The sequence below is a fragment of the Lynx canadensis genome, chromosome C1, assembly GCF_007474595.2.
Source record: "Lynx canadensis isolate LIC74 chromosome C1, mLynCan4.pri.v2, whole genome shotgun sequence".
Lineage (NCBI taxonomy): Eukaryota > Metazoa > Chordata > Mammalia > Carnivora > Felidae > Lynx > Lynx canadensis.
The window spans coordinates 32,601,426-32,627,563 of record NC_044310.1 but is presented as its reverse complement, the minus strand read 5'-3'; the positions used below and the strand labels follow the sequence as shown (position 1 = coordinate 32,627,563).

Below are 26,138 nucleotides of genomic sequence, written 5' to 3'. Positions count from 1 at the left end.
GTCATCTGCTTCTGGACCATAGTTGTGACAAACTGCAGAATGTGAAACTGGGGATAGGGGAGGGACTAGTGTACTCTTATGAGGTCCAAGAATGACAAAAAGGATTGGTACCATGAGTGCATTTTAAGGCAAAGGTGGATTATGAATGTAAGACCGTTCATTAGACAAACCACGATTAGAAAGCCCAGAGTGAGCACAGGCATTTGAAGAGGTTTGAAAGTTTGAGTGAAGTAAGAGATATGAGGGTCATATTCAGAGAGAGAGAGAGAGAGAGCGCATTGCAGAAATCGACAGAAGTGCTGCCATAGAGCCTTGACAGTATACTTAGGGCAGTTTAGAGTGGCCTTTTATTTGCACCATACCATATTCTCTCTTCTTTTTTTAAGGGTGGGAGGTAACATTTTGTTGTTGCTGGCCTCCTGTTTTCTTTTCCGTATCTAAACTACTTTAAAAAATAGTATTTTGCCAACAAATTAATTTAAAAAATTATATATGGTAAAATTTACTTTTTGGTGTATAATTCTAGATGTTTTGACAAATGGATACAATTTAACCAACACTATCATCAAGCTGTGGAATATTATTGTCCGTTGGTAGTCAGCCCTTTCCTCCACTCCCAGGTCACTATTGATCTGTTTTCTGTCCCTGTAATTTTGCCTTTTCCAGAAGTTCATATAAGTGAGACTCATAAAGTAGGTAGCCTTTTGAGTCTGGCTTCTTTCACTTAGCATTATGCATTTGAGTTCCATCTATGTTGTTGTATTAGCAGTTCATTCTGTTTTATTGTATATATTCCATTGTTTAGATTTACCACATTTAATCACCATTTGAAGAACATGTGGGTTGTTGCCAGCCATAATTTCATTTGACCATCAAATTCTTTTCTTTTAGGCTTAGACTCAGTAATTAATTTGGCAAATACTAAGATACAGGACAATGTTGAATTAATCTAAACTAATAACCTGTAATAGTCATACTAAACTGCTTTGTGGGTTATATTAAATATAGGTGAGCATTCTGTCTCTTGCAAATCAGTTGTGATACAGTAAACTTTATTTATTTCCAGCTTAAAAAATTAATTTCCAAAAGGACTAAGGGCACTGATGATTTAAAAACAAGATATGGCCAACTATTAATCACTTACTAGAGCATATTATTTTTAAGTATCCTTAACATTTAAGGATATACTATAATTGATATGCTAATTATATATTTTTAATTCAGTGATTGGGGTAAATTCCTTAACAGTCTTTCCTGAGCAACACTTAGCTTAATTTGATAATCAATATATTTAAAAGTAATAAAAACCTTCACTTGTTCAGCAAGAGTATTCCAGGGAACTGAGCTGGCATCAGGATAATTTTTGTCCATACATTCATTTAGCCAACTAGCCAGCCACGCTGCCTGCCTTTGAGTGCCTCTTGTGTATTCTACTGCTTATAGTCTGTTTTTGTGGTCTGAGTAGAATGACTGTTTAACTTCTGGTCCAAACTAGAGATTGCTAAGAATGAAAGGGGGCACTATTTGTAATTATGCTTAGGAAACAGGTATAAACCAAGACAAACTGGGAAGTATGTTCACTCTGTATGGTACATGCAACTGCTGTACCGTGGAACTATGGGCAGTTACCAGGCAGTTACTAGCATCCTAAGATGTTGGAAGGTAAACAAAACAAAACAAAATTTTTAAACTGATTTGCAAATCTAAACTGGGAGAGAAATAAAACATTGAGACAAAATATACAGTATAAAGCCAAAGAAGTCAGGGACAAAAAGCATCCAATATTGTGTCTGAGGCTCTTGATGATGTGCATTGAGAGATGAGGATGAGCAGAAAATAGTCTGTGATGATTCACTTTACCAGCAAACCATGTATACTTGGCAGTAGGGTTCGTTAAAACATAAAATTCACAGATTTAGCCATTTGGAATGGTTAGCAATTTATGATAGGGACTGTTTTCCCTAGGAGTATTGAAATAAATAGTAACTTCTTATGTTTATATTTAATCAGATAATGGCATTAAAAAATATTTTATTAAAAAAATTTTTTTAATGTTTACATATTTCTGAGAGAGAGAGAGAGACAGAGAGAGAGAGAGAGACAGAGCATGAGTGGGGGAGGGGCAGAGAGAGAGGGAGACACAGAATCCGAAGCAGGTTCCGGGCTCTGAGCTGTCAACACGGAACTCGACACAGGGTTCAAGCGCCCAACCTACTGAGCCACCCAGGCACCCCAAAAAGATTTTTTTTAAGTGATCTCTACACCTAACTTGGGACTCGAACTCACAACCCTGAGATCAAGAGTTGCACGCTTTTCCAAGTGAGCCAGCCAGGTACCCCATGTGGGATATCTTGAAGTTGGCAGTTGATTGTTTTTGGAAGATGTGTTCAAAGCTGTACAGTTCTAGTTTGTGATCTTTGGGATTTTGCACACTAAGATATTGCAGTTTTCTCCCTCAGGAGGACATTAACCTGCTGTACCAGAATTGTTGACATGAATTAATAACAATTCTACATCTGTATACTACTTTACAGATTAGGGAGTTACTTATAAGTATTATCTCAATCTTTACAATAAACCCCAGTTTTAGATGGTGATCTTTAAGCCCATGGTAGAGTTTTCCATAGAAGATTAGTTTTTGTAAGTGTCACATAATGGAACTTCACGTAGATGAAATCATTCAGTATACAGTTGATCCTTGAAAACACAGATCCACTTATACATGGAATTTTTCAAGAAATAAAGTACTTTAAGTGTATTTTGTTTTTCTTACATTTGTTTTAAACATTGTTTTCCTCTAGCTTACTCTATTGTAAGAATACAGCGTATAATACATATAACACAAAATGTGTTAATTAACTGTTTATGTTATCAGTAAGCCTTCTTCTGGTCAACAGTAGGCTATTAGTTAAGGTATGGGAGAGTCAAAAGTTAAATTTTGATGAACATGCCCCAAAGCATGTTCTCAGGGCAACTGTATTTTCTGTTTATGTCTGACTTCTTTCAGTAATGTCTGTGATGCTATTGTATATGTCAGTTTTTGTTTATTATTGCTAAGTAGTATTCCATTTATTCATGGATCTGTTGATGGACATTTGGGTAGTTTTCATTTTGGGACTATTAAGAACAGGCTACTAAGAAATTCTCGTACAAGTTTTCTGTGGACATGTGCCTTCATTTCTGTAGAATAATACAGTATTTCTGTGTCAAAGGGCAGGTGGAAGAGTAACTTTATAAGAAACTGCCAAATCCTTTTCTGTAGTAGTTGTGTATTTTAAATTCCCAATAGCAGTGCATGAGAATTTCAGATGCTCCACATCCTGGTCAACAGGTGGTGTCAGCTATCTCCTTAGTTTAGCCATGTTGGGGGGTATGAGGTGGTATCTCGTTATGGTTTAATTTTGAGTTTTTTTCATGTTGAGCATCTTTCCATGTGCCTACAGGTCATTTGTATATTCTCTCTTCTCAAGGTTCCTTTAAAGTCTTTTGCCCTTTTTTTTTCTTTTTAAAATTTGGTTGTCATTATTACTGAGCTGTAGGAGGGTTTTGTTGTTTTTTAATGTATTCTGGATACGTTTTTTCTTAGATTTAAATTTTGTAAATATTTTTTCAGACTGGTTTGCCTTTGTTTTTATAATAGTGTCTTAAAACGAGTAGACATTTTGGCTTTTGATGAAGTCTAATTTACCAATTTTTAATTTAATGATTAGTGACTTTTGCGTTGAGGAAATCAGCCAAGGCCATAATGATATTATCCTCTATTTTCTTCCGTAGATCTTACAATTTTTTATTTTTAATTTTAATTTTTTAAATTTTATAAAGTAATCTCTATGCCCAGCGTGGGACTTGAACTCAGGACTCTGAGATCAAGATTTGCCTGCTCTACCGACTGAGCCAGCCAGGCACCCCAGATTTTATGGTTATAGAGTTAACTTTTAGGTCTGTAACTCATTTGAAATTAATATTTGTGTATGATATGTTTAATCTTCCTGTTGATTTGTCTTTTATCTTTATGAAATGTTCTTAAAATACTCTTTGTTTTGAAGCTTACTTTTTCTTATCCTAATATAACCACTACAGTTTTCTTATGTAGCTTTACGGTATATATTTTCTAGTATTTTGCTGTTGGCCTATACATGCTTTTGTATTTAAGGTATGTCTCTTATAAACAGCATGTAGTTATTGGCTCTTGCCTTTTAAATCCAGTCTAACAATCTCTGCCTTCTAGTTGGGGTGCTTAGTCCATATTTAATATGATTATTCATATGGTTGCAATTTGTTTTTCTTTTGTTTCTTTGTTGCTTCATTTCTGCAACCTTTGGGATTAATCAAATAGTTTAAAGTACTCTCTTTTATCTCCTTTATTGACTTAACTGTGCTCTTTTTATTTTTTGTTAGTCATGCTAGAGCTAAATGTGTAATACTAACTTACCAAAGTCTAGAGGTAATATACCACCTTTCACTTCATATTTCATACTTCATAACGTTTACTACTTACCTTTTCCCACCCACTTGACAAATCCAGTAACCTTAGAACAGTACAGTTCTATTTATTTATCTTTTTCTTTCTTTGTGCTGTCATAGCTTATACTTTTACTTACGACACAAGTCTCACCGTAGGATTGTTTTATTTGCTTTAGATAGCAGTGTTTTAAGGAAATCATGCTGAAGAAAATATTTTCCTAATTATTTACCTTCTCTGATGTTCTTTTCTGTAAATCCAAGTTTCAAGCTGATCTCTTTCCCCTTTAGCCTAATACCATCCTTGGGCATTTTTTATAGTGCACATCTGCATAAAACACATTTTGTTGGCTCTTATTTATCTGAAAAGGTCTTTATTTCATCCTCTGAATACTTTTTCTGGATGTGGAATCTTCAGTTTGCAGGGTTTCCCCCACCTTTCAGAACTTTGAAGATGTTCTGTTGTACTTAGCCTTCCTTATTTCTGGTGAAAAGTCAGGTGTCATTTGTATTTTTATTCCCCTGTACCTGTAGTAGACCCATCTTATCCATGGATTTGCTTTCAGCAGTTTCAGTTACCCGTGGTCAGCTGTGTTCCTGAAGCAGATGATCCTCCTTCTGACGTATCGTCAGAAGGTCAGTGGTAGCCTCATGCTGTGTCACAATGCTTACGTCATTCACCTCACTTCATCTCATCATATAGGCATTTTATCATCTCACATCATCGCAGGAAGAAGGGTGAGTATGGCACAATAAGATATTTTGAGAGAGAGACCACATTCATATAACTTTTATTATAGTATGTTATAATTGTTCTACTTTATTATTATTGTTGTTAATCTTTTATGGTACCTGATTATTATTTTTATTTTTTATTGTGCCTAATTTTTAAATTAAGCTTTATCATCGGTATGTGTGTATAGGAAAAAAACATAGTATGAATAGGGTTTGATGCTATCCAGTTTCAGACATCCGCTGTGGAGGTCTTAGAATGTATTTCCTGTAGATAAGGGGGGCTGTGGTAATGTGCCCCCTTGCTCTCCCCTCTCTGTCTTTTGTGGTTTCCAAGATTTTTCTCTGTTTTTAGATTGAAGGAGTTTGTGCCCCAGTGTAATTTTCTTTGTATTTATTCTGCATGGGATTTGCTTATCTTCTAGGATCTGCAAAAAGAGGTTTTCATCTAAATTTGGGATATTTGGGTCATTAGTTTTTTCAAAAAATTAGGGCCCTCTTTTCTTCTAGTCCAGTTAAAATACAGACTTAAAATAAAGTAAAATAAAATATAGACTGTTTGGGGCACCTGGGTGGCTCAGTCATTTAAGCATCTGACTCTTAATTTCGGCTCAGGTCATGATCTCATGTTTCATTAAGTTTGAGCCCCACATGGGGCTCTGCACAGATAGTGCAGAGTCTGTTTGGGATTCTCTCAACTCCTTTCTTTTCTCTGCCCCTCCCCAGAAATGACTGACATCATTTCATAGGTCACTGAGGCTTTATTTTCACTTGTTCTTTTTTCTTTTTATTCCTCATATTAGATCATTTTTACTGATCTATCTTCAGGATTTCTCTTTCACTTTGTCCTATCTATTAAACATGTCTGGTGAACTTCTTATTCCGGTTACTGGATTTTTAAAATCTAGAATTTCCATTGGTCTTTTTTGGGTATGTTCACAGATAATTGGTGAAATTAGTTTAATCAAATGCTTTGATGCTGGACATTAGGGCTTTTTTGTTTGTCCCAGCCAGTTCCTGGACCTGAGACATGCCCAGGAGCTTCTGCTTCATTGTGTTTTTTGTTTTTTTGTTTTTTTTTCATTTTTATAGTAAGAAGATATGTAGTACTGCCCTGATCTGTACAGGGTTTAGGCAGCTCATGAACCTACTAGTCTATTCTTTCATCTGATTTCTTACATCTTTGATGTTTTCAGATCCTGGGTTTTTAAAGAGTTGTTTTGTTTTTGAGAGAGAGAGAGACAGAGAGATCGAGTGAGCATGCACACAAGTTGCGGAGAGGGACAGAGAGTTCCAGGTAGGCTCCACACTCAGAATGGAGCCCAACATGGGTCTTGATCCCACAACCCTGGGGTCATGACCCAAGCCAAAATCAAGAGCTAGACGCTTAACCAACTGAGTCACCCAGGTGCCCCTGGATCCTGGGTTTTTATGTTTAAAACAAAGTTATTACAAGAAATGAGAATTTTAAGAAATAAAGTTATTTTAATGATAAGTTATATTACTGTGTTACTTCCAACTGGTCTCCTTCCTCTAATCTGTTTCCCTCTGCTCTATCTTCTGCAATGCTACCTTTAGCTATGATATGCAAGTAAAACCACAAACATGTCTCTATTGCCATATTTTCAACTCCAGTCCCCCGCTTCATGCCCCTAAAGTTATATTCAGGCTATACTGCATTATTTTTCTTCCATTTATGATGCAGTTTTATATCTTTTTATTTCTGAAGGTATTTTCATATCTTCATTGTGTTTAAAATAGTCTTTCTTTCCATCTTCTTCATCCTTTGGTGGCCAACTGAAATGTCCACATTACTCTAAACAGTGGGTAACAGTCTTTTTTCTCCCTGTAACAACTTTTCTTCCTTTCTGTTTATTTTCACCTCTCTTCTTGTTATTACCATAGCTCTTTGAGCATACCACTATTATAGTTCTTGAACGATGGTAGCTATTTGTATTTTTATCTGTTATACTCTGTTGTGAGTTTTTTGTTGACAAGGTTTGGGGATTGGGTCTTTGTACTTGGCATCTTCATACCCCCATAGCACCTAGCATTTTATCTGTACATAGTGGCTGTTTAATAAACATTTATCACAAGAATGATATTTATCTTTTCCTAGTTAACCAAGAAGTGGCTGTTGTATGTTTCTTAAGGAAACTTTTCTAATTATGCATTAATTCTCTTGGTATTTTAAATTAAGGATGGTTTTTAGATGTTTAGAAGTTGTCACTTTATTTCTTCTTTTACTCTTGATCAGTAAGGCAGCGTCAAGACAATTTATTTCATTTCTCAACATTAGTTTACTAATACGAGTTTGAGAGAATCTTTGGAGTTCTTATTCTTCAAGTAGATGAACTGCTTGACTTTCTCTGACATTAGTGACTAGTTAGAACTTGTATCAAAGACTGACATGGTCCAAAGAAATCAAGAGATTTGAGTTCTCTCTGGGCAATACTACTGACTTGGTTTTGTGAAAAGTGACTTTTGACTGTTAAGCATATCACTTTATTAGATTAGAGCTCTTGATTCTTATTTTTTCTTAAATATTTTTTATTGAGATCTAATTCACATGCCGTAAGATTTATCGTTTAAAAGCATATGAGTCCATGGTTTTTAGTATATTTGCAAAGTTGTGGGACCATCACCACTATCTAATTTCAGGACATTTTTATTTTATCACCCCAAAAAGAAACCCTTCAGTAGTCATTAGTAGTCATCCTTCATTCTGCCTTTACTCTCCATCTCTATGGATTTGCCAGTTTGGACATTTTATGTGAATAGACTCATTGTATGTGGCCTTTTGTGTCTGGCTTCTTTCATTTAGCGTAAGATTTTCAGGGTCATCTATATTGAAGCATGTAGCAGTATTTCATCCCTTTTTTGTGCGTAAATCATACTCTGTGATATGTATGAACATATCACAGTTATTTATCTGTTCATCAATTGGTGGACATTTGGGTTGTTTCTACTTTGGTTATTATGAAAAATGCTGCTATGATCATTTTTGTACAAGCTTTTGTATGAACATAATGTTTTCATTTTTCTACAAATGGGATTGCTGGGTCATATGTTTAATCTTTTGAGGAACTGCCATACTTTTCTGTAGGAACTATATGCCATTTTACATTTTCACAGTTATGAGGCTTCCAGTTTTTTCATACCCTTGCCAACCCTTTTGATTATGCCTTTTTGATTACAGCCATCCCAGTGGGTATGAAGTGGTATCTCATTCTCTTATGGGTTTGATTGCATTGCTCTAACGGTAAATGAGGAGTTTCATTTTTTCATGTGTGTATTGGCCATTCATATATCTCTTTTGAAGAAGTGTCTGTTCAGATCCTTTGGCCATTTTTTAATCAGGTTGTCTTTTGATTAGTGAGTTTTAAGTGTCCTTTATCTATTTTAGGTACAAGTCCGGTATCATATGTTTGTTGCAGGTTTCCTTCCATTGTGCAGGTGTGTTTTCACTGTCTTGATAGTGTCTATTGATAAAACACAGACTTTAAATTTTGATAAATTTATCAATTTTTCTTTGGTTGTTGTGCTTTTCGTGTCATATCTAAAAAGTCATTGACTAATCCCAGGTAATGAAGATTTATATTTCTTTTTTAAGAGTTATATACTGGGGCGCCTGGGTGGCGCAGTCGGTTAAGCGTCCGACTTCAGCCAGGTCACGATCTCGCGGTCCGGGAGTTCGAGCCCCGCGTCGGGCTCTGGGCTGATGGCTCAGAGCCTGGAGCCTGTTTCAGATTCTGTGTCTCCCTCTCTCTCTGCCCCTCCCCCGTTCATGCTCTGTCTCTCTCTGTCCCAAAAATAAATAAACGTTGAAAAAAAAAAAAAAAAAGAGTTATATACTTTCAGTTCTTACATTTAGGTCCCTGATCCATTTTGGGTTAATTTTTATGTATGCTGTGAAGAGGCCCAATTTCATACTTTTGCATGTGGATATCCAGTTTTCCCAGAGCCATTTGTTGAAAAGACTGTTCTTTCCCCATTGTTTTATCTCAGTATTCTGTGGAAAAATCCTTTGGCTGTAAATATACAGGTTTATTTCTAGACTCTTAATTCAGATTACTATAATTTCATACTATTAAAATTAGGAGATGTGAATCTTCCAACTTTTTTCTTCGTTTTCAAGATTGTTTTGAGGGGCGCCTGGGTGGCGCAGTCGGTTACGCGTCTGACTTCAGCCGGGTCACGATCTCGCGGTCCGTGAGTTCGAGCCCCGCGTCGGGCTCTGGGCTGATGGCTCAGAGCCTGGAGCCTGTTTCCGATTCTGTGTCTCCCTCTCTCTCTGCCCCTCCCCCGTTCATGCTCTGTCTCTCTCTGTCCCAAAAATAAATAAAAAACGTTGAAAAAAAAATTAAAAAAATAAAAAATAAAAAAAAAAGATTGTTTTGACTATTCTAGGTCAAATACATATTTATTTTAGGGTCAGCTTGTTAATTTCTACAAATAAACTGTGATTTTGATAGGAATTACATTGAATTAGAGATCAATTTGGGGTGTATTGCCATCTTAACAATATTAAATCTTCCAGTCCATGAGCACAATATATTTTTACATCCTTTATTCCTTTTAACTTGAATAAAATACTGGGTATGTATAAAAACAAGTAGAGCAGCAGTATCTATAGTTCCATGAACCTCTGGAAGTTCTAAATATTTTAACTATTTTAATAATTTTAGTGTATCTTCAAATAAGACATTTATTGGAGTTAAGCTTGGCAATCATTTATTAAATTATAACTTATGCTAGTTGTTAAGCTTGGCTCTGGAGATATAAGGATGACTAAGAGATCACTGCCATTAAGACTTCTGGTCTAGGGAGGAAATCACTTATAAAGATAATTTCATACAGTATATTAGGTTCAGAGATAAAGATTTCTTGAGAGTTGTTGGCCAGTCTTCACTGTGTAAAGCTTTTTGCTACATAAAAAAGTGATTATGAATTGTGTATTAGCACAACTTTTCCTAGCTGTGATAGCTTATAGAGAAGTTAAAAATAAGTACCGTAAAGGTTCTTAAGACTTTGAATTTTGGATTGTTAGTATCAATAATACATTTTTAATGAATTTTCAGGATTTATGAATTAATAATTACAAAAAAACTTAGAATCAGCATGCCACCTAAAATATTGAAGGAAATAAACAGCATTCATGTAAAGCAAAAGAAAAACTAAAAAAAGAAAAAAATTCTCTTTAGCTATCTGGACTCCTTTCTTGCCTTTTTTTTTTTTTTTTTTTTAAACCTAGTCCTGTTTAATTTATTATTGTCTCATACATCTGTGTGACTTTAGCACCAGAATTTGGCAATTCTGTTGAAGCCTGGGAACCCCTCTCAGAATAATACTTAAATTTAAATTTAATTTAATTTAACTTCATTTTTATTTTTTATTTTGCATGAGTTGGGGATACAGGCAGAGGGGAGAGAGACAGAATCCCAAACAGGCTCCATGCTCAGTGTGGAGTCCGACACAAGGCTCGGTCCCACAACCTTGGGATTATGACCTGAGTCGAAATCAAGAGTCAGACTCTCAACCAACTGAGCCACCCACGCTCCCCAGAATAATATTTTACTTAAGCCAGAATAATCAGGATGCAAAAGATAAACAGTTATATTAAAATTGTTATAAAAATATTATAACAAATTCATGATTCAGTAATCTACATGCTGCTTTAGTAACATTAAATAACAAAATTGAATGTGGCAGCATAGTAGTAGTAGTATTTTTGAGTGTGGTAGCCTATTAAATAACAAAAGTGGAAATGAATAATGAGCAGTAATGACTGACCTTTTGAGACAAAAACTATTAATGTGACAGGAATCAAATTGATTTGTCATTTGTTCCTTACATTTGTAATGGAAGGACATGCTGAATTTTCAGCATTTTCTCCTTACCCGATTTCATAATGTCCCTGAATCCTGTGCAGAGACCCTTGCGGAGTTCATGAATGCCAGGTTAAAAATGCTATTTCCACTCTTTCCTCTGCCTAAAATTGTTTTTTATTCCCTTTTCCTCCTGCCGCATCTGATGATGATCAGCCTGAGATTTAGCTCACTTGTCTCACTTAGCACTTGCTGATTATTTACTTGCCTTTTATTTGCTAGTCACTATTCTGATGTATTTGGAATACATCAGGAAACTGAACAAAATTCTTTGCCCCTGAGAAACTTACAGCCTTATGGGAGAATGACAGTAAACAAATACATAAATTATATAGAATTATATAGAATGTTAGATAATTATAAATGCTGTAGAAAAATATGCAGTAGGATAAAGTGGATTCAGTATGCATTGCCATTTTCAAAAGAGTAATAAGCAAGGTAAGCTGATTGAGAAAATGACTTTTAACAAGAACATGGAAGTGGTGAGAGTTAACAATACAGATATCTTTTCCGTCTCCTTCACCACAGCTGAAGACTGACTTTTTTATTTGTATTCCTAGTGCTAATGTTGTGACTAGCACATACACAATCAGCCCTTCATGAACTGTCATTAAGAGAAAGGTTGTTCACCTTTCTTGTGTCTGTCCATAGTTTGAGAAGTTTAACCAGTTTGGGTGATTGAACATGTGTCATTTTCCCAGTGGTGGGTTAGATAATATTCAGGTTATATCTAGGCATAGCTTGCTGTTCTTGCATTTACTTTCTGATAAGCCTTACTAAATGTAGTTTGGCTGTTATCATTAATCTTTTGTCTTTTTTTGTGCAAAGTACAAATAAAATAAATGTTAAATGAAAAGATAAAAGTTTAGGATCAGCCAAATTATTTAACTCTCTCAGGCACAGCTCTCTTCAGCAATCAAATGAAAGTTGTAATAGATTATTTCAAAGGTCCTTTTCAGCCCTTAAAATTTAAGATTTGCCAAATATTTTTTTGCTTGCTGTTTGATAGAAATTGTAGGAGATGAGAAAGAATATTGGAAGAGTAATTTGAAGCAATATGTGGTCAAATACTGGAGGAGGAAATATTTTATATATATATATATATATATATTTTTTTTTTACGTTTTTATTTATTTTTGGGACAGAGAGAGACAGAGCATGAACGGGGGAGGGGCAGAGAGAGAGGGAGACACAGAATCTGAAACAGGCTCCAGGCTCTGAGCCATCAGCCCAGAGCCCAACGCGGGGCTCGAACTCACGGACCGCGAGATCGTGACCTGGCTGAAGTCGGACGCCCAACCGACTGCGCCACCCAGGCGCCCCTTATATATATTTTATTTAATCCTCAGTACTTCATCAGAGTCCATTGGACCCGGTTCAGTTTTTGAGTATCTCTTTTGAGCAGTTTTGATTCATAAAGATGGTTATTTTATGACATATTCTTTCTTAGAAATTTTCTAAAGAACAAATAGAAAATTTATGTATTTAAAAAAATGAATAAAACTTATTCTCTCTTGCAATTACCATGTGATTCCTTTATACATCTAACATGTATTATGGGATTTTATTGATCTTATTTTTCCTAAATCTTGAAATGATTACATCTCCTTATTTCATCATTGCCCATCAGTCCACAATGCCCAGACACTAAAGTAACACAAAAACAAGTTTCAGTACATAACTAAAGGGTGAAAATTTACATATATATTTTTTGACTGGTAGAATTAAATTAGAAGTCAGTAAAAAAATATATTTTAAAAACCCCAAATTAGAAACTAAATGATACATTTCTTTCTTTTTTTTTTTTTAATGTTTATTTATTTTTTGAGAGAGACAGAGACAGAATGCGAGTGGATTAGGGGCAGAGAGAGAGGGAGACACAGAATCCGAAGCAGGCTCCAGGCTCTGAGCTGTCAGCACAGCCCGACGCGGGGCTTGAACTCACGAGCTGTGAGATATCATGACCTGAGCCGAAGTCGGACGCTCAACCGACTGAGCCACCCAGCTGCCCCTAAATGATACATTTCTAAAGTACCTCTGGGTCAACAACAAAAATCATAAGGGATATTAGAAAGTATTTTGAACTGTATGATAATGAGAGCAGAATATATAAAAATTTGTGACATACAGCCAATGCATGTTGAGAAAGAAGCTTAAAACTTTAAGTTAGAAAAATCAGAAGGGTCTGAAATCAGTTATGTAAGCATTTACCTTAAGAAGTTAGGAAAATAAAGAGCAAATTCAACCCAAAGTAAGTGGAAGGAAACAATAAAGGTAAAATTAGAAATAAATAAAATAGAAAATGGACAAACAAAAGCAACGAAACCAGAAGCTGAAATACTTGAGGAAATAGTGATGCCAGTCTTCCAGAAACTTTAAAAAAAAAATAGTGGATGAAGTAGCAGTTTACAGCTCATTTCATGAGTTCAGCATCACCATGATACCAAAGTCAGGCAAAGAAACAATAAGAAAACTACAGACCAATATCCTTTGTGAAAATAGACTACTCAAAAATCTTTAATAAAATAGCACCGAACTAAATTTATTGATACTTAAAAAGAATACATCATGATCAAGTGGGATTTGTCCCAGGAATGCGATGCAGGTTAAAATTGGAAAACTAATTGATGTAACTCACCATGTAGTAGAAGAAAACAGAAAAATCATATCATCTTAAGTGTAGAAAAGTTTTGGCACTCATTCAGCAAACTAGGAATAAAAGGGAATTTCCTTAATTTGATTAAAGAAATCTATCAAAAACTTAACAATTTGCATCATATTTAATGATGAGAAACCGAATGCTTTCTCTCTGAGATTAAGAACAAAGATGTTTGGGGCGCCTGGGTGGCTCAGTCGGTTAAGCGTCCGACTTCAGCCAGGTCACGATCTAGCGGTCCGTGAGTTCGAGCCCTGCGTCGGGCTCTGGGCTGATGGCTCAGAGCCTGGAGCCTGCTTCTGATTCTGTGTCTCCCTCTCTCTCTGCCCCTCCCCCGTTCATGCTCTGTCTCTCTCTGTCTCAAAAATAAATAAAAAACATTAAAAAAAATTTTTTTTTAAAAATAAAAAAAAAGAACAAAGATGTTTGTATTCACTGTTGTGCAACATTCTATTAGAGGTCCAAGCCAATGGAATAAGGCAGGAAAAAGAAAAGACATCCATATTGAAAAATAGTAAGTGAAACTGTCTTTATTTGGAAGCAACATTATTGCATGTATAGAAAATCCTAATCTATGGGAAAGCCCCTAGAACTAATAAGTGAGTTTAGCAAAGTCAGAAGATACAAGGTCAGTATAATTTCTTTATATTACTGAGGAATGACTGCAAGTTAACAGAAGCAATTCCATTTACAGTAGCAAAATAATGAAATACTTGAGGGATATATTTTAACAAAATAAATATAGACTTGTGTACTCAAAACTGTAAAACATTACCAAGAGAAATAAAACACCTAAATAAATGGAGAGATACAGCATGTTTGTGGAATAGAGGACTCACTGTTAGATGTCAGTCTTCCCCAAATTGATTTATAACATTAATGCAATCCCAATAAAAATCCTAGCATACTTTTCTTTCCCTCCCCTCCCCTCCCCTCCCCTCCCCTCCCCTCCCCTCCCCTCCCCTCCCCTCCCCTCCCCTCCCCACCAACAAGCTTTGCAAGGAAATGCCAAGGACCTAGAATAAGCAAACAGTTTTGAAAAACAAAACAAAACGTGAAGTTGTGGGACTTGCAGTGCCTGATTTCAAGACTTTCTACATAGCTACAATGATTAAGACACAGTGGTATTGGTATAAGGATAGACATGTAGATCAATGGAATAGAATAGAGTTCAGAAATAGATCCATGTATGTATTCAGCTGATTTTTGATAGAGGTGCCAGTGTAATTTAGTGGGAAAAGGATATAGTCTTTCCAAGAAGTGGTGCTGTATATCTGGGTGGAAGAAAAATTTATATTGATCCTTATCTCAGACTTATGCAGTTAACCTTAAGTGGATGAGATACCTTAGCATAAAAATTAAGACTATTTTATAAAACATCTAGAAGAAAATGGAGGAAAATATTTGCCATGTTGGAGTAGGCTAATATATTTTTTTAAGCTAGACAAACAGCACAGACCACAAAATGAAAATTGATAACTGGGACTTGTTGAATTTAAGATTTTTGCTCCTTAGGTGATGCTGTAATGAAGAGATAACCACAGACTGAGAGAAAATATTTATTATATATTATCTATCTATATCTATCTATCTATATCTCTTTTGTTACTCAAAAAATATTTAAAAATTCTTGGAATACAAATAACCCAAAGTTTTATAATCCAAATAAAACATGGGCAAAAGTTTTCAACACTTTGCAAAATGATACATGGATGGCAAGCACATGCAAAGATGCTGCCTACTATCATTATTCATTTAGGAAGCACACATAAAAATCACTGAGTTACAATGACAACTTCCACTATATTGTTTGTCCTTGAAGACTTAAAATACTAAGTGTTGGTTAGGACATAGAGCAGCTGAACTCATGCATTGCTAGTCGGTGTGGAAAATAGTTTGACAGGTTGATTCCATTTATGTGAAATTTTAGAAAAGGGTGAATAATTTATAATGGAAGCTGATCAATGGTTGTATGGGATGGAGGTGGGGGCAAAGGAAAGGGAATTGCTTGCTGAGTCACAAAAAGGATCCTTTTGGGGTGATGGAAATGTTCTGTATCTTGATTTTGGTATTGCATGAGTGTATACATTTGTCAGAACTCCTTGAACTGTATATTTCAAATGGGTGTACTTCATTTAAAAATATATATACTCCAATGAAGTTGGTTTTAAAAATAAAATCACACAACAATAAACTGTTGTTTCCTACTTGTTGCACATGAGCCTAGAGTAGTAGGCCTTACTCTGGGAAGAAGTTAGATGAAATGTGTGTTTGTAGATAGGTTATATTTGGGCAGTTCAGTTTCTGTGAGAAATATTATTAAGGAAGAGCAAAGGTAACTGCTTTTTAAAGGTAGCTGAAAGGGACCTTTTGTGGTATGATATAGAACATAAAATTTATCATTGTAACCATGTAAGTGTATAGTTCAGTGGCATTAAGCATATTTACATTGTTGTACAACCATCGCCACCATCTATTTCCAGAACTCCTTCACTTCCCAGATTGAAACTACACCCACTAAATAGTAATTCTTCCTCTTCCCATCCCCCAGCCCACGGCAGCCACCGTTCTACTTTCTGTGTCTGTGATTTTGACTATTCTTGGTACTTTATGTAAGTGGAATTACACCATGTCTTTTTGTGATTTACTTCACCTAGCATGATGTCATAATGGTTCACTCATGTTATCGCATATATGACAGAATTGCCTTCCTTTTAAACACTGGATAACATTCTATTGTGTGCGTGTGCGTGTGTGTGTATACACCACATATTATCTATCTATTGATGGACATTTGGGTTGCTTTTACCTTTTAACTATTGTGAATGATACTGCTGTGAACATGAGGATATGAATATCTGTTCAAGTCCTTGTTTTTGATTCTTGTGGGTATGTACCTTGAAGTGAAATTGATGGATCACATAGTAATTCTGTGTTTAATTTTTTGATAAACTGCCACTCATTTTCCAGTGACTGCACCATTTTACATTCTGTTAGTGATGCACAAAAGCTGCAGGTTGTCCACCTCCTTGCCAGCACATTTTATTTTATTTTATTTTATTTTATTTTATTTTATTTTATTTTATTTTATTTTATTTTATTTTTTATTATTTATTTATTGATTGATAATAGACATCCTAATAGGTGTGAAGTGGTATCTTGTGGTTTTCATTTGTGAAGGGAAATTTTAAGGTCATTTAATCCAAACCTGTGATTTTGCAGATGAAATTCAGTCAGTAGGTTAGCAAGAGCTACCTAAGGTGGATGATTTTACAATTTCTTTTGTGAATTTCAACGGTTTGTGTTTGCATTTAGGCCTTCAGGGTTTTGTGACTATATCCTAAATAGTTAGGCGTATGAACAGTTTTTTTCTTTGTGATTAGCTACAGCCATCATATTTTGTGTGGAAGAATAGATACTTTTAAAAATAGTTTTATTAAAATGTTTAATAAGTCTGAAGTTTGGACAGTGAACGTTTTCCCCAGATTAACACACAAGTGTACACCATGAAAACAGCATGAAACACTGGAATTTGTCATTTCCATGAACATTAAACTATTGTTCAACAAGTGTTGGTATTTGTCTTCCTGCTTTAATTTTCAACTTCTATAACAATGGAATATGAAACTTTTTTCCTTCTTTATTTTGCAACTTGCTAGCTGAACCTACTCAAAAATTATTGTTTTCATTTTTAGTGCTTAATTTCTGTAGTGTCTACATTTTACATGGTTCTTAGCAAGTTTATATCAGGTCTGCTAGATTCATTAGCTGAAACCACAGTGACTACTTTGAAAAGATAGAGATGAATCCTCCAGTAATGGCTGGGTGATGAAATGAGTGCTAAGTTGAGGTACCTTCATAGACTAGGACCTGGGAAGACCTGGTATCATACCCTGTACTCTTAAAATTGTTGGCACTGTTCAAATGCTCTTCTTCGTTTTCAAAAAATGTTTATTGAGTACTTACTATGTATTTGACATTGCACCTGGCGCAGTGGATGTAGAAATGAGTTTCTACCGTTAAGGAACTCAGTCAGCCCGGAAAGGATACAGACCTATAAATAAGCTTATAATGTAAAGTGCAGTCAGTGGTCTAAATGTATAAAATGTGTGGAGATCTTACAGAGGGAGAGAGTGATGAATTTAGTAGGAGGATCAGAGGAAGGATTCCTTTAGATGGGATCTGAGCTGGGTTTTGAAGGTAGAATGTGAGTTTGTCAGTGGTACTGAGATCAGCATGTAGGGTAGGCAAAGCTGTGTGAAAGAACATGGTACGTATGCTTAAAAGACTATAAGCAGATAGTTCATGTTGGACACAAAGAATGAGGATTGTTAGATGAGAGCTATCTTTCCCCTCATTGTCAAATACTGCCTGAAAAAACAGCCTGAGAATGTTAATGAAGTAATAGAGGCAAAGATTAAACTTTAACACTGGATTAATTGTAAAATTATAAAACTGGGATGTGCATTGTATTTCTGTTTCTGAAATGCATATCTCCCTCCCTTCCTTTTACTTTCTCCCTCATTCCTTGCCCTCCTCCCGTGTGTGTGCGTGCGCGTGTGTGTGTGTGTGTGTGTGTGTGTGTGTGTGTGTGTGTATAAACAAGTTAACTGAGGGAGAAAGGAAGCAAGCCTTGGTTCTGGTCCCGGTTCTCATACCCTTGGTTGAACAAACCACTTCTCTTTTTGAGCTTTGGTTTCTTCATAATCTATACTTTTCAAATGTTTTTTGAGGGAGTCCCAATTCTTGAGTGCCTGGAACACAGTAGGTGCTAAATATGTATGTTCAAATGAGTGGTCTTGAGAACTTGTATCTAAGAGAGGATAAATAATTAAAAAGCTTTAACAGAATAAGCAATAAAAGATTTATGTACAGACCATTGCTCTCCAGGATGCATTTATTATATAAAATGTGTTCAAGCAGTTTGTCTTTATATAAATGGTTTCATTTACCATTTAGATTTGTGAGGTCCTAGAGTATGGAAACTGTAGTATCTTTATATATATATATATATATATATATATATATATATATATATATATATAAAACTCTCCCCAGACTTGAATGTCATATGCTGTTGTAATTATCATATGTGTCCAAAGAATTAGTATATATTTAAAAAGTGTGTTCATTTGTTCTTTGGCTGTGGCAGAAGTTCTTGGACTTAACTACTTCAGATTGTGATTTTTTTTTTCCTCTTTAATAATCTAGTTGTAAATGGACCTTTTTTCTCATGTAAACCTTATTTTTCTCAGTGCAAAGCTAGTATTTCTTCTCATGCTACTTTTCCACTGTTGTATCTGCAAAATATTTGCTTCTGGAGCAGAAGATTGTAAAAATCCATTTTTAACCTTATAGAGTTGCTGTGATAACTGTTAATATTTCTTTCTTTACCTTTAGGGGTCCTACTGGGCAATAGACACCAATCCGAAGGAAGATGCACTGCCTACTCGGCCAAAGAAGAGAGCACGATCTGTAGAACGGGTAAAACGCTCTTTATCACAAATTGAATATGGCAGGGTTTATGTCAGCAGTACAGCTTTTTAAAGTTCATTTCCTATATAGCAGCTACAACCTTAATGAAGGTAGTATTTTATTTGTATAGCATTTCTGTTTTTACAGAGCACTTTCAGACTCATTTTATTTGATCTTCATAAGTCTTCGAGTGAGGTAGGCAGTTTAGGAATTAAGTAAAAGGTTTGTTTCGTAATTATGGCATAACTGTTCCCATAGACTTGAGTCTAGGTCTCTTGAATTGTAATTTGGTATTCTTTCCTCTGTATCTCCAACACTGAGAACTGGTTTTATGTAACAGAGCTGTTCCTTTTCACTGCAGAGAATCAGTCTGATTACATTGAATTTTCCTGATGGCTTTCAAAATGGTTTTTCCTGCTTCCAACCATGGAATAATTATTTTGTGTACAAAATCTGTGCCTCTGTGTTGTTTGTAAGATCATTCTTGGGAATTTATGGTTAGAATGAATTTGCAAGAACGAAAGAGAAAAGGAGCTCTAGTTGATATCCTAGGATACTTATTGTAACATACTTTTAGTCAGCACTTTGGCTGTCATCAGACATTAACTTTACCTTTCAGCTTTCCTCATTCTGTATTTCCATCTCAGCTAAAACACATACAGACCCCATTCTACCCTACTATTCTTTGACTCATTTCAAATGTTAACTGCCTTGTGAAACCTTTCCTAAATTCGTTGTGTTCTTGTAGAACTTTTACAAAGTTGTTTTATAGAATTTCTCATACTTGGTAGAAATTATTTGTCTCTATATTTGTCTCCTTCCCTGGACTGTGATCCCTTAAGAGCAGAGAAAATATATTTGTATCTCCAGTGTTAGTATTTTTCACAGCTTATAATAAGTATCAGTAAGTGTTTTCAGAATAAATCAGGGCAAAGGGAATAAGATAAGATAAAGCAAACTGGGTAATTGTTTGGTCAGATAAATTTGTTTTATGCCCCTTCCTGGTAGATAAAACTTTTCAGTCTTAAAGATAAGGACCTTAATTAAGCTGAGGGTTTAAGTTGGGATCAGGCGAGCTCATGAAGTATAGGTGCAGTGGGATTTAGTGAGGCAGATTTATGGAGCCAGCAGAAGGAATTCGATACTCCAGTTACCAAGCTATATGGAATTAGAGGTGAACTCTTAGGCCCACTTTTTGGTTTTGTACATACCAAAGTTTAAGAAATTAAAGTTTCATATTGGTGGGATGGTCTTCTGTTAACAGTTTTAAGATTGAGATGCTGATGAACTATGCATGTAATGATTTGAGAGGGAACCAACCTCAGTTCCTGCCCTCCCACTTCCTCCATTTAGAAGAGACTTAGCACATGGACTTTAATTGTGTGAGAACGTGGAGCACAAAATTTTTAGCATCTCTTGCCAGAATGTGAAGGAAGGAGAGAGGTATCCACATTGTTAACCCAGAGCATCAGCAGGGATGCATATCTTGGAGGGTTGAGGAATTGTGGTCTTCTCAGCCATTTGTTCTTTTTCTGCAGTGCCTGGAACTTGAATTATTTTTGGAAATTTGAATTGATAGTTGGGTTGACAACTGTGCATTTCTTTTGGGTATCAGCTTTAAATTTTATTCTTGTTTCATAGTTCTTAGAGCAATCACTCTATTTCTGAGAGTCCTTTTTTTTTTTCTCTGAAGACCATATTGTCCAGTTTACAGTGGAAGTTTATAGAAATAAAGGATTCAGATTACAGAAGTATGTTTTACATACAAAGCATGTGTTCTTGAATTTTGGACATATTTTCTGTTGTTTATCTTTTTATTTTCATTTTAAGCTAAAATGTGTGTAAAAACTTCAACAACTTATCTTTGTAGTATAGTCCCATAAAATATCCAGTACCAGAGCCTTTTGGCTAGTTACTGTTGATAATTATTTTGGCCTGAGCTGTGTATTGGTTGCTACCATAAGAGAGAAACTATATAGAAAATTCTAGCTGTAAGCAGAGTACATATAATCAGAGAGACAGATGTTGTTTAACAAATTCTCTAAACGATAATCTTTAAAAACAAAATTTATTGCTTTGACAAGCTGGTTATGTCTATATTTTTCAATTAGAGGTTTTCTTGGGAGTAGAGGGGTAGTAATATTTTTATTAGAATAGAGTTTGTATTTTAAATGACCGTTGGGTCTTATCTAAGGAAATGTGTAAGACAGTCAAATAGTGATGGTTCTGAATGTGATTTTCATGTATTTAAAGTTTTCTCAAAAACTAAACATGACCCATAAGTTGAAACTTTTAAAAGATTTTATTTATTTTTATTTTTTTAAGTAATCTCTGCACCTAGTATGGGGCTCAAAGTCAGCATTCCAAGGTCAAGAGTCACATGCTCTACCAACTGAGCCAGTTGGACGCCTCTAAACTTTTAAAAGATTTAAAAATGTAGATGGCAAATATGTTGACATCTCTCAAAGATTCTTATTAAATTTCTGAAATTTGTTATTTTTTTCCATGTGTAAACATCAGAATTCTATGTGAAAAATCAAAATGTTTCACACATTTTTGAAGAGAGATGAGCTTGTAGTGGAACAGAATTGGCTTTCTAAACTGCTGAAGAGAAAGGATTTTTAAAAATGCAAGTAACAGTGTCTTTATGTCCTAAATGGAAAATGAAGCATGATCATTATTTCCAGCCTAATATTCTTAACTCAGTTCTCTGGACCACCTCCCTGTCCCTTCTATTTACTTGAACAGAAGCCCATGTTCTGGCCTGATCATTACAGTGTCCCTTTCTTCTTTTCTTAATTCTTGAGTATAAATGTCTCTCATTTTCCTTTTTCTTATTTCTTTCATTTTCTTACCACTTTTATCATAAAATGGACCTGTAGACCTTAAAAATATATTGAATAAAATTTAGCATGGTGGAATGAATGGGCTCCTTTGCTAGGAGTCCTTTGTTTTACAATTTACTTGTTCTTGTGACTTTTGGCAAATTGTTAGACATTTTTTGAGCTTCAGTATCATCAGTTATAAAGTAAGAAGATAGAAGTCTTGACAGCTGCTATGAACTGAATGTTTGTGTTCCTCCAAAATTCATATGTTTGGGGCGCCTGGGTGGCTCAGTCGTTTAAGTGTCTGACTTCAGCTCAGGTCATGATCTCGCAGTTCGTGAGTTCGAGCCCTGCATCAGGCTCTGTGCTGACAGCTCGGAGCCTGGAGCCTGCTGCAGATTCTGTGTCTCCCTCTCTCTCTCTGCCCCTTCCCCGCTCTGTCTCTCTCTGTCTCTCTCTGTCTCTCAAAAATGAATAAACGTTAAAAAAAAATTAAAAACAACAAACCCCCCCAAAATTCATATGTTTGAAACCCTGCCCAATTCCAGTGTGATGGTATTTGGAGGTGGGCTCTTTGGGAGGTAATTAGGTCAAAAGGATGAGGCCGTCATGAATGGGATTAGTGCCTTTACATGAATAGGCCAAAGAGCTAGCCAGCTGTCTGTACCATGTGGGAATACCCATGAGAATACCTGGAAGAGGGCTCTCACCAGAACCTGACCATGCTGGCACCATGATCTTGGGCTCCCTGCCTCTAAAACTGTGAGAAATAACATTTCATTTGTTGATAAGCCATCCAGCTTATGATTTGTTGTAGAAATCTGTGTGCTAAGACAACATTGTAATAATAATAGATAATTGTATTGAGTTTATGTGCCAGATGCTTTAAAGAATTTTATGTATATTAACTCCTGTAATTTTTATAGTAACTCCAAATTATGAAACGGATAGGTATAGATGTTGAGTAAGTTGTCAAAGGGTACTAAGACCACTGGGTACCAAGACCAGGATTATGAACCCAGGTAGTCTGCCTTTAGAGTCTGTGCTGTTTACAGCTGTCCTGTCCTGCCACTAGTATGTACTATGCCGTAGACCACATTACTGAATCAAATTTCTTCTTATGTGTGCATATCTTGCGAGCTAATGGTCCTTGATTTTAAAAGAGAACCCTAACATTTAACATACATGTATAATATATATACATACATAGACACATAATTAGGGACATGAATATGATTATAAATGACAGAACAAGTAGTAGTTAATCTGTTACACCAAGCAAGGATAACTAAAGTAGCACAATATGGATAATACTGCCCTGGGAAGGCCTTTGGGAAGAGGAGTGAAGCTTGGCATGGGATTTTTTTGCCTAGAAATAGTTGTTCTGCTTGGAGAAAACTGTGCATGATTGACTGGCATGTAGGAAGTGCAGGTGGCATAATTGAGAACCCTTTTAACAATAGTGAAGAATTTAGGGCATGGACATTTAGATAAGGAGTAGAAAGCCTGAAGCCTTGGGATCAAGGAAGTTATTTTGATTTGATAGCCTGTAGTGTTGAGAAAGGAATCAAACAGTTAAGAAAGATACTTGCTCTTTATAAAATTACTCCTTGCAAAAGGAATATGCTATAGCAGAGAAAATTAATTTTCCCTCTACCCTTCTAGGTTCTTGGCTGAGACCCCCCCTGTAATAAAAAGGCAGATGAGTACAAGAAAAACAAATTTAATTACACATGTGTATATGGAAGTCCCACAAAGATATCAGGCTCAAAGGCATTTGAGGCTTATATACCACCCTGAGCTAAGGAAAGGAGTGTGGTCTGGGGTTTCAGAGAGGAAGAAGGCAATTCACAGAAAGGGGAGAGAAGAGCAGATGTTTGGTAAATAAATGTTTTCCCAGCTGTGCAGAAAAGTCAGATATAAAAAGTTATCTCTGGTAAAAACTTCCTGGTACAGATCCCTTTCTCATTTCTTTTGGGCAGTGAAGGAGAAAGTAATTTTTCCTGAATCTACTGGGTCCTGTTTGCCTTCAGCTCAAAAATCACATGCCGGAGTGGGGCATGTTCTGGGATGGCTTGTTCTGAATCCCCTCAATGGATGGAGTTGCCATTGTGAAATGGCAATGGCCTGGGCTAGGGATACATATATGAATAAGAAAGTTCTCTAGAAAATTAGCATAGTATCAGGTTTCTTAATACGTACTCATAATTTTGTGAAATGCTGTCAGTTTATCAGGTTAATTTGACAGATCTTTGTTCTCTAGATACCGTGTGTCAGGCATTATGCTAAAATGTACGGTATACCAAGAATAATGAGACCTGATAAGACCTAGAATTCTAGCACAAAGACAAAGTAGTGTACAGAAAGTATTTTAAGAAGGATATGACACATTATTGTATACAAAGGAAGGAGAAATTATGTTTTACCATAATATCTGGGGCACCTTCATATGGGTTCTATGGTTTGGCTTTCACGTATAGGTAAGCAGGGCAACATAGAACAGCATTCACTGAGCACACAATTACTGAATGTTGAGTGCCTGCTCTGAGCAGGCACTGTTTTAGGTGCTGGGGAAGCCTCAATTAACAAAACAGACATTCTCTGCTCTCCTGAAGTTTATATTCTGTTGAGGTGGGGTGTGGATAGAGAGGCATGAGATACAAGGGCATGGTCAAAGGTAGGATAATAGGGGTGGAATAGTGTCAGGATTTGGGAGAGAACATAGTAGGTCATTTTATCTGGATGAGTTTTTCCTCTTTTACCTTAATTTGCATTATACATGCCATTCGTTGAGAGAGTGAGTGTACACCTTTTATAAGCGTAGAGCTAAATGTTGGGGGAATAGTGGTAGTGCGCAAGACAGATTATCCTTACGAAGCTCTTAAGCAGGAAAGCTAAGCTGTTAATTCATAATATGGCTTGTTGTCTTAGCATAATTAATAGTTCCCTGATCATTCTCAGAATAGCATTTGGATGATAAATTAAGTACTCTAAAGAGAAGGGTTTTGAGAACTTGGCGGCCATATAGCAGAGTGCTGATGTTTCAGTGAGGCCTGTTAAATGAGCAGAAATAAGGCAGATGAGGGTGGTTGGCAATGTGAGAGTGAAGGGAAATCACATGTGTAAGCCTAGTCATTAAAACAAGTGCCCAAAGTTTTGAGGAACTGACTAGTTAGTATGGCTGGAACATAAGAGTCCAAGAAGGACAGTAATTTCTAACTTTCATTTTTTTCTGTCCTATTAGTTTCTGTTCTTACGTTGATTAATAAATACATTTCTCTTTGACCTTTTGCATTTATTTTCCTTTTTAATTTGGCTTTGCTTGTTCAGTTCAGCCAAAGGATATATTACTGAAAAGTGACCTGTCCTGGAAGCTGCTTAGGGTAGAAAAAAAGCAAGATTAGCTGGATATTATCTACAGAGTTTTGTTTGAAGACTGCAAAGCAGTGAACTATTCCAAGGGAACCAAATATTAAGGAATAGAAAAGGGAACTCCAGTTTTAGGCAGTTTTTTGTTAAAAAAAAAAAAAAAATGCTGGGGCGCCTGGGTGGCGCAGTCGGTTAAGCGTCCGACTTCAGCCAGGTCACGATCTCGCTGTCCGTGAGTTCGAGCCCCGCGTCAGGCTCTGGGCTGATGGCTCGGAGCCTGGAGCCTGTTTCAGATTCTGTGTCTCCCTCTCTCTCTGCCCCTCCCCCGTTCATGCTCTGTCTCTCTCTGTCCCAAAAATAAATAAAAAACGTTGAAAAAAAAATAAGTTTAAAAAAAAATGCTTTGAGAGAATGAGTACTCCAGATTAGTATGGTAAATTATTTCCTTTATCATATTGATAATCACAGAAACATATTCTCTGTTCATGCTTTTTTTTTTTTTTTTTTAATTTTTTTTTTCAACGTTTATTTATTTTTGGGACAGAGAGAGACAGAGCATGAACGGGGGAGGGGCAGAGAGAGAGGGAGACACAGAATTGGAAACAGGCTCCAGGCTCCGAGCCATCAGCCCAGAGCCCGACGCGGGGCTCGAACTCACAGACCGCGAGATCGTGACCTGGCTGAAGTCGGACGCTTAACCGACTGCGCCACCCAGGCGCCCCTCTCTGTTCA

The 26,138-nt window shown here is 36.0% G+C and overlaps 1 protein-coding gene across 1 annotated transcript in view; it reads left to right on the top strand.

Annotated features, from left to right (window-relative positions):
• FOXJ3 (forkhead box J3) overlaps positions 1-26,138 on the top strand; it is a 146,605-nt gene that overhangs the window by 65,654 nt on the left and 54,813 nt on the right. Inside the window, 1 exon segment of the mRNA XM_030324147.1 lies at positions 19,138-19,221. Within this exon segment, the coding sequence (XP_030180007.1) occupies positions 19,138-19,221 (84 nt within the window).